We start from the raw sequence: 9,597 nt of genomic DNA, 5'->3' as shown, positions 1-9,597 counted from the left end.
TGAAAGGTTATCATCTATCCCTTACCCCAAGAACCCAGTAACCACAGGGAGTGGTTTCGCTTTCCATACTTTTAAGATTTTATCGCAAAGCCCAATTCCCTGAGTTCACAGAATCACAGAATGGGTCGGGTTGGAAGGTACAACGGTGGGTTGTCTGGTCCAAGCTCCCTGCTCGAGCAGGGTCATCCTAGAGCACATGGCATAGGATTGCCATGTTTCTTGAATATCCCAAGTGAGGACTGCCTCTCTGGACAATCGGTTCCAGTGCACTGTCACCTGCACAGTAAAGAAGTTCTTCCTCATATTCAGATGGAACATCCTGTGCATCAGTTTCTGTCCATTGCCACTTGGCACCACTGAAAAGAGCCTGGCTCCATCCCATTGACACCCTCCCTTCAGATACTTATAGATACTGATGAGGTCCCCTCTCAGTTGCCTCGAGGCTGAACAGGCCCAGCTCCCTCAGCCGTTCCTCGTAAGAGAGATGCTCCAGTCCCTGGATCAACTTTGTAGCTCTAAGGAGTTCACTCCTACGCTGCTATAGCTGATGTCAAAATCATGCAGGTCAAGGTCCCAACCTGCCAAGGGACTTTGCTGCGGTCTTTAAAAAAACCTCTAAAAAGCTGCAACTTCAGGGATCCACACGCTTCTTAAGGTCAAACCTTGAAACCGTCCGGTTCTACCCTCGCACAACGGGGGACGCAGAACAAGGGCCTCAGCTCTCCTCAGTAATAACCACCCCTGCTCACAACTTCGCGAGGAAACACACGAAGTCGGAAAAGGCGGAAGAGAGGGGGCGGGCTGGAGAGGAGGCGGGCTCGGAGCCGAGCCCCGCCCGCGCCCCTCCCTCCCGGCGCTGGCCTCCGCAGCCGGGGAAGGCCGGGACGATGCTGGAGACCCTGCGGGAGCGGCTGGTGAGCGTCCAGCAGGACCTCACCGCCGGGTGAGTATCGCCCTCGGCCCCCAGCACCGCGGGGCTGGAGGGGGGAACGGGAGAGGGACCCGCGTCCCGCAGCCGGGCGGGGAGGGGGAAGCAGGTGACCGGGGGGTCGGGGGAGGCGGGGACTGGACGGGGGAGGGAGGAAGAGGAGGAGATTGCGCAGGCGGGACCCTCGGCCTGGGCTGGTCTGTCACCCGGGGTACCCTCTGTGGTACGGGGACGGGCTGGAAACGCGGCCCCAGGGTCTCATTCCGGGCCGTGTTCCCGCTTGAGTTCAGCGGCTGATGGCGGGCTGGCGAGCCCTGCAGCCGCGGTGGGGAGAGGAGGGGAGGAGGTGCCTCCGTGCTCGGGAGACAGCTGCGGTCAGGGGAAGGAGAGAGAGGCAGACAGAGACTGCTGTTTTGAGATGTGACTGGAGTCAATTAAGGCGCTTGAATTTTTCATGGAGTGACTGACCTTCAAGGTTTTATGGATCATGGTAATTGTTTAAAGAGCATCGCTGCGCGCCGCTGGGCGTATGGGGAAGCTTGTCTTTCCTTGGAAGATGAGTTACTGTCACTTGGGGAAAAGAAGCACAGGATAAGTGGATGGAGCAGTCCCTCGCTTGTGTTAAAAAGTAGAAAGATATTCCTCCTACGTTGCCTCGCAAGGTTCATTTAGATAGGTCTTGTGTCGATGCTATTTTTAGTACAAGCAGGTGGCCCAAATGAGTGTTCTGGAAGTCAGTGAGATCAAGGTCATGTCAGTGCTGCAGAACTGCTGGCTCTTAATGAGTCACAGGAGAATATCGTGTTGTAATCAATTGCTTTTAAAAACTGTGTGGTCTTTGGCAACCTTACGGCTGCCTTACGAAACCCCTATGGTAAATATTTTTGTATAGTGGTGAATGTCTGTATACTCCAGAAACTTACATACTTTTTATGGTGACTTATTTACACCAGTATATGATGGTCAAGAGAAATTGATAGAATAGGCTTCAAATCAACCAGATAAATTGCTTACATGTTATCTCTCTCATCTTACCTGACGCTCATAGAATATTAAAATGTCTTAAGAATACAGACAATGGCATGGCATTGCTTTATTGCTGTCTGTCTTTCTGTTTTGCTGTTATTTTTACCTTCTCAGAGGGGTTGATACCTTAGTACAGCGTAAGGTTCTTTTGAAAAAGGTGTTTTTCACGTAATGAAAGCGGACAACAGAAAGGTCATAACATGCTGGATCCAATGATCATTTAATTCTGTATTTCCATGTATTGCAGCAGTTGAGTCAGTACGTTTCCATGTAGTCTCTAATTTGCCTTCTTCCTTGTGTTGCAGTGTTCTGTTTTGAGAACAGTCCCTGATTTCATCATTTCCATCTTTGTGTTTTGGCAGCTCCATTAGTGTGCCCTTATTCCAGAGTCCGGTGTCTAAGTGGTATTTTCATCTGTTGTGTAATCTCTTTTGCTATTGGGGACCTGTATCTCAGAGCCACAGAGGCTTTTTTTTTTTTCTTTAGTGTGCCCACAGAGGCCAGAACACAGTTTGTCCTGTTTTGCCCCCTTTCCCTTCCTGGACAATGCAACCTCAATGCCTTAATGTTCTAGGTTAGCCCATTCTGTACCCCACCAGAGTGATAATAGAAGTCATTTTGAGCTGTTAAGACTTGACCCTAAAATTGTCAAAACGCGAAGAAAGTATTAGAAAGTGTTTCTGGTGTAAAGTTGTTGCCAACTTCTTAACTACGCCTGAATGCTTTCAAAGTGGAACAGTTGGATTTCTTGAAGCGTCACGAGGGGGAAGCTTTTCAGGGCTTCTAACAAAATAATACCACTTCCAAAGTAATTGTTTATGTATGGCTGAAAAAGATTAAATCTGGGATGTGTGGTCTAAAGAGAGCAGTTTGAAGTTCCTAGCCATCTCTGTGCACAAAGAAATGGAGTTACTGAAGTTTAAAGTTATTAGCCATTTCTGCGCCCTCTTCCCCTGCTCAGCTGTGTTTACTGTCTACTTCTGTGTATCCCGTGAGCAAGCAATCTAAATTTTGACCCATTTAGCTGTTAGCAGTCTTTTGCAGGAGGAAGAAAAACAACCAAAATGGAACAGTGAGCTGCGTTTGTCTGTGCTCAGGCAGTAATTGTGCTTCTGCCAGCTTGAGTGATGTGGCTCACACTGCCTTACACTTTGTACAGGGAACGCTGCTGAAAGGAAGTCAGTACTTTGTAGTCTAGTGATAAATCCTTTAACCTTTACTTCTGACTGCCTGGCAGATATTCTTGTATAAGAACTGATGGTGGTAACCCAGCATTCCCTTCTATCCCTGTTTGCAGAGGAGTGCTGCTGTTCCAGGCTGGGGTGCATACTGGGGAATATGGCAGAGGAGAAGGACAGAGGTGTTCTTCCTCAGCGTGCTGTGGTTGTTTCTACTTGGCTTGGCTATTATAAGCAGCTCTCCAACAGGCAGTGGAGGCATGCCTTAACATGTCTTTTCTCAAATTGTCAACTGCCTATTTTGCTGTAGACTTTGAAGTTTCTTTGAGTTTCTGGAAAATTGGTGGTGGTTAACAGTGGAGGAGTGATTTGGCTCACCCTTGAAGCAGTCCAAATATCTGTATATTAGGTTGTTTCTCAGTCTCTGGGTCACTCAGGATTACACATCTCTGTCATGTCTGGAGGATAGCTTTGGTACTCAAAACTCATTTCCATCTTGCCCATGTCTGTGTCCTATATTTCTTCCTAACTCTTACTGTCCTGGACAGCTATGACTCCAGAGGACTTAGTAGAGACTGTGGACAGCCATCATCTTGGGGGTCAGAGAATAGCCAGAGGTTTTGGTTCTCACTCTACGTTGTCAACTTTATCATATACAGGTTGACTGAAAAAGAGGAAGGAGTGGAAAGAGTTGACAGGGAGTGGAGAGGGTGAAGGGGAATTGTTTGTTGTTGGTTGGGGTTTTGGTTGTTTGGTTGGTTTAGGGGTTTTTGTGCTTTTTAAGAACAAGGCACCGGTCAGTTTGAAATTGACCATGGGTGAAACAAGCCTCAGATATGCTCAGTAGAAGGGCACTGTGGTGATGCTGCTGGAGATTCTCATAATTTAGAAGCACTGTTGGTGGAAATAAATGAAATTTCACTTAGTTTTGTGGAGACCATCATATGAATTTATTTGTAAAATAAGCTGAAAGAAAATTACTATAATAAATTGGAATTAACACGTTATGTGCTCAAACAGTTTATTCTCTGGTTTTGGTTTTGGAAATGTCTGATGATTCTGTGTTTTGATTTATAGGTTGAAGACTTTGGGCGACAAATCAAGAGATGCAAAAAAAAGGCAGAGGTACTTCAGAATGTCTTAATGTATAGCATTGATCTAGGATGCTCTTGTTAAAGAAAAATTTGAAATGGCTCATATATGAGCCAGTTACAAGAACATTTGCATGTAATTTTACAAAATACTGTTCTGACAACAGAAAAGCTTAGCTCTACTGTTAAGCAAATGCTTTGCTTCGTAGAACATTCATTGATAGGCCTAAATAATTTCTGATGGCTGTTGATCATTTAAATTAAACGAATATTCAGTGTTATTGTAGTACTAAGTAGAAGCTTCAGGTTGTACTACTGAAATGTAATTGCTTACAATCTTTGTGAATTTAATGTATTAAAATTATAATTCAGGGGGGGTTTAACTGTAAAACAGAAATAGGAACCTTTTTATTGTGGAAAATATATTTGTGATGAATTACTTCGATTATCTGTTTCAAGAAGTTTTGAGATTTGTGGTGGTTTGTGGTTTTGTTTGTTTGTTTTGTTGTTTGGTTTTTAATCCCCTGCATTTTAGTACATTGCTCATTCTTTCAACCTGTATAAGCTACAAGGAAAGACTAGTTAACATCTGTAAATGACATCTGTGAGTCTTGCTTCTTCAAATAAGCTTAGATATGCTTTTTTAAAGTATCTTCTTACTAAAACACAGTATGTAGACACAAATTAATTTAAAAACAAGCCCTGCATTAAAAATAAAGCATCTGAAATAAACTGTCTTAAGTTCTGAATCTTGATGTTTTGGATATAAGGTTTTTTTAAGAGAAGACTGGGTGTATTGACAAGGCACGGAGACTAAACTAAGGATGGGTGAAGACTTGAATGAAACTATTTTAGGCAACTGCCTTCTCTGCATGTTTCCAGTCCATAATATTTTGGTTCTTCTAATGTACTGTAAATATCCATCACTTTGAGAAAATACTGGATGAACCAATTGAATCATCAGAAACAGGGGAATTCCAGGGTGACTTCAGCTTTGCTAGTAAGGTTTTGGGACAAACATAGCTTAGCTTGAATGTAAGGATGGCTGAGGGCATATGGGTGAGGAGCAGAGAAGAGGCCAGTAAGGGTGGTGTCACAATGGGAGTTTTTCACTGACCATCTGATCAGGGAAAGAATGATGTCTTCTCTAAACAACTTGAGGAATTCTCTGTGTCATTAAAACCCCATTCTTATAACGGCCTTTAGCTTCCACCTGCTGAAAGGACAACACAACAGTATGCATTCAAGAAGTGTTCTGGAGGGTGTCGGGAATAACTTCTTGATGCCTCTTCATAACCTCTTTGGCATGCTGGAATAGACTTAGGAAAGCCGAAGCTCACCTGAAATTGGCATTTTCAAGAGATATCAAGGACAAGAAGAAGAGCTGCTAGCCCTGCATTGATAATAAAAGGCTGAACAAAGAAAACATGGGATTGTTGATGAATGGAATGAATTACAGCAAATGTAGATGTTGTTGTGGTATTTAATGCCTTTATTGCTTCAGTCCCTTGTGCTTAGTGAAAGGGGGGAAACTGACCAGTAGTGAATGAAGATAAATGGATGAACTCAATCCATAAAAGGCCGTAGGAATGTATATGCCAAGAGGTAATTCATGAGATTTAAGAGGTACAAATCCAGTGTTTCACTGGAAAGGTAGTATCCCCCACAACAATACAGAATGGGGCTGACAGACTAGCTGGGAAGTAGCTTTGCTGAAAAGACCCTGGGGGTCTTGACAGACAACAGGCTGAATGTGAGCCTGTGAAATTTCTGTCCTCAGAGGTTTTCAGGTTGCAACTGAACAAAGACCTGAGGAAGTTGATCTGAGTTCCTAGCTGGTCCTGGTTTTAACAGGAGGTTGCAATAGAAACTGCCTGAGGTCCCTTTCCACCTCACTGATTCTGCCACTTTTCCCTTGGCTTAAGGAAAAAAAGGTTTCATTTATGGTGTTTTTCCATTCAAATTGTGTGGATGACAGTGCAAAACAGTTTATTCTGGTCATCTTCCAGAAGACAAATCTTGAATGATATCAAAATCTTCACATCCCTTAAAATGCCGCATTGTTAATTTTCTGTTACTTATTGCTTAGATGGGCTCCTCAATTCAGGAGGGGCATTGAGGTGCTGGAATAAGTCCAGAGAAGGGCAATGAAACTGGTGAAGGGTCTGGAGCACAAGTCTGAGGAAGAGCAGCTGAGGGAGCTGGGGTTGTTTAGCCTAGAAATGATTAGTTAATGGAATGGGCTGCCCAGGGAGGTGGTGGACTCACCATCTCTGCAGGCGTTTAAAGAAAGACTGGACGTGGCACTCAGTGCCATGGTCTAGTTGACAAGGTGCTGTTAGGTCATAGATTGGACTATGATCTTAGAGGTCTTTTGCAACCTAATTGATTACGATTCTGTTATAATAAGTTTTCTCTATATTTCAAGCTGTTACTAATGGAAATGTACACATCCAATATGAAATCATTAGAGCATTAAATTGGCAAAGATTCTTTAGCTTAGTATTTCTTTTTGATGCAGAATATATTAAGTGCAATATCTCTATTGAGGGGCATAAAGAACTTGTGTAGTAGTCCTATTTTCAGGATGTTTCTGTGCCTTCTTTTAAGTTAAAACAATGTCCATCTTGTCTCTTTGTTAACTGTACTAAGAAATTATTTCATAAAAATTGTTTTCAATGGACGTAGTCAAAAAGAAGAAAGAATGGGCTGTCATAAAATAACAAAAGAAAAAAAAGCAATCCTAGCTTTGAAATATTCTTGTAAGATCCACTATGTAATGCATTTTAAACCAGAGCTGGCAAAATGTTTGTGAAACTGAACAGTAGGGAACATTTCTGCTCAACCTATCTGTCAAGTGCAGGTGTGTGTGCACACTCATTTTTTATAATAGACTTCTATTCTTTAAAAATTTTGTATATTTGCAATTTGTTTTATAGAACTATTCAATGTTTGCCAGAGTTTTCTGCTGGACTGGAATTACTCAGCAGGTATGACCTTCCTGTTCTTTCTTAGTATGTACTTCCTATAATTTCAGAAATAACTTCATTAGATTAAGATAATTAGAAGAAAACCAAAGTGTTGCTAATAGGTTTTTGGATATTCTGCGGTTAGGAGTGTGAGAGTGGTTACCAAATGACAACTATGTTTAAAGCTTGCCCTGTACTCAATGCTGTCGTGCTAATGCAACAGAGGTTCTGGAGGAAAAGCCATGTTTGAGAGATGACTTTAGTTCATGTTCTAATGCACAGATATGAAGGAGACCAGCACTGAGACCCAGTCAGTCTGTGTTTTCGATTTGATGTTTCATAACTTAGATGTATTTGATATGATTTCCTTCTGTAACAATAGAGACAATATGCCTGTCGTTGCCTTGAAAAGACAGTGCGTTTCATATGTATTTAATCACATCTTTTCTGAATAACAGAAGCTATCTACATTATAAGTTTTCTTTATATCTTAAAAAAATCTATTCTCTTTTTTGGGGGGAGGGGCAGTGTACAGTGTATGTGTGATTACAATGTTGTTATTTTTATTTTTCATTTTCTTAGTGAAATTGGGTTCCAAGTAATGCTTAAGGCAGCGTGTAGTCTTAATATTGCTGGGTCCATTTCACTTTTAATGTAAGCTAGCAGGTTAAAAAACATGAATCACTTTTTCTTTAAAAGATATTATTTCTTGCTGTATATTTGTCTCGGTAGAACAGTAAATACTGAAAAGAATTGTACAGCTTTTTAAGCTGCAATTTCTGGTAGTGCCTGTAAATATAAGCACAGTAATATCTATGAAATCTTCCTCTGTAAGGGGAGCACAGTAAGAATAGTAATTTGTCTTCTCTTCAGATATGAAGATGCGTGGGCTGCCCTTCACAAAGGAGCCAAAGATTGTGCAAAAGCTGGAGAGGTGAGAAAAAATAACAATGCCATACTTGAAATATTTTAAAACATGTAAACAATTTTAAACTAAAATTTTTGGTACCAGCATACAGTGTTAACCCTGACCTCTATGTAAGCACCCACACAGCGTTGTTCACTCACATAGTGATGTAAACAAGAGTGTAATGCAAACATGAAATAATGTGATGCAATGTAAACAGTTGCAAAAATGATGTTGCATGTTACTGCTATAGCTCTTTAAAATCAGTGGGGGGGCTGGGAAAGTATAGAATATATTTGAGATTGAGACGTGGTGGTTACTATCAGGGTAGGGCTGTTGCACTGATAATGTTTGCTGCCCACTCCTAGCGGACAGGAAATGGCAAGATTTGATTGTCTGACTGAAAAGATTAGGGAAGTGTCTGCTTTCTCCTAATTTTGTTCAGTGTTTCTGCCCTACAAGCAAAGTGACAAGTTGTGTGGTTTATTTGTGGAATAAGGGAAAGGAAACTTCCATTAAGTGTTACCAATGCATTACTCTGCACCAGACTTTCCATTTTGAGCCATGTTTAAGGGGCAGACAGTGTAGGCTGAGCAGGTCTGAGCTGTAGGGTTCTCTGTTCTGGCTGAAAGCTTCACTTTGGCTGGGTGCATCCTCCCTGGCTCTTCTGTTTTACTTACGAGACTTCTGTGTATCTTTTTCCAATGGAAAAATAACTCACTGTGTATTTACGGTAATAAGGAAAATATCTTGTGTTCTTTCTCTTGCCTAATAGTATGGCCCACCTTTTCCACAAGTTCCAGTGAAAACTTCCAGTTATTAGAGATGAAGTTCTCTCTGTCAGTTTTGCATGCTCATAAGGATCTTTTTTAGATCTCTTAAATGACTTGATCACAATTTTATAATACTTGCTGCTTGCTATAGTTTGCTTTAAAAATTGTAGTTCTGAAAACAATGTGAGGTTTCATATGTACTAAACCAATATAACCTTAATCTCGCATGTTATAGCTGCTTGGGAAAATGAGAATGAAAAACTTCCAAAAAGACTGAAATTTGCAATGAAATTCAGATATTTGCTTTTTGGACAATCATATATATATATTGCTTGTGGGGTTTTGTTTGTTTCTTTTTATATAAAAGTAGAAAATAAAAATTGTGTAAGCACACAAGATTTACTGTACTGTATAACACCTAAAGATCCACTTGTCCAGTATCCTATTTCTTGTACTGGCCAGTAGCAGATAAAATGCTCTGCTGTCTTATTTATAAATGTTGAATAGAGAAAGGAAAGTGACAATTTCAAGCTTTAATTGCAGCCTACAGTCTTACCATGTGAAATGGTTGATGTTAACTACCAATTCCGCATACAAAATTGTTCTAAAGGTACTGCTTTTAGATGATTGTAGTTTAAGCTGCATTGTTATCTCTGGGCTGAAATGTTTGTCTGGTGTTTGACCCCATCTCACGGTGGCTTGTTTGTTTTTTTTTTTGTTTGCCT

At 41.4% G+C, this 9,597-nt stretch overlaps 1 protein-coding gene across 2 annotated transcripts in view; it reads left to right on the top strand.

The window, feature by feature from the left end:
- Window positions 1–841: 841 nt before the first annotated feature.
- Window positions 842–9,597, top strand: part of DTNBP1 (dystrobrevin binding protein 1) — a 71,409-nt gene continuing 62,653 nt past the window's right edge. For both annotated transcript variants that reach the window (XM_027676088.1, XM_027676089.1), the window contains exons 1-4: window positions 842–943; window positions 4,210–4,257; window positions 7,163–7,213; window positions 8,066–8,126. In XM_027676088.1, the coding sequence (XP_027531889.1) occupies window positions 888–943; window positions 4,210–4,257; window positions 7,163–7,213; window positions 8,066–8,126 (216 nt within the window). In that variant the 5' untranslated portion in view covers window positions 842–887. The remainder of the gene's footprint in view (window positions 944–4,209; window positions 4,258–7,162; window positions 7,214–8,065; window positions 8,127–9,597) is intronic.

Source organism: Neopelma chrysocephalum, unplaced genomic scaffold, assembly GCF_003984885.1.
Source record: "Neopelma chrysocephalum unplaced genomic scaffold, ASM398488v2 Primary Assembly neopelma1_26, whole genome shotgun sequence".
In the NCBI taxonomy this organism is placed as follows: Eukaryota; Metazoa; Chordata; class Aves; order Passeriformes; family Pipridae; genus Neopelma; species Neopelma chrysocephalum.
The sequence above is the reverse complement of the archived record's forward strand: the minus strand, read 5'-3'. Positions and strand labels throughout refer to the sequence as shown.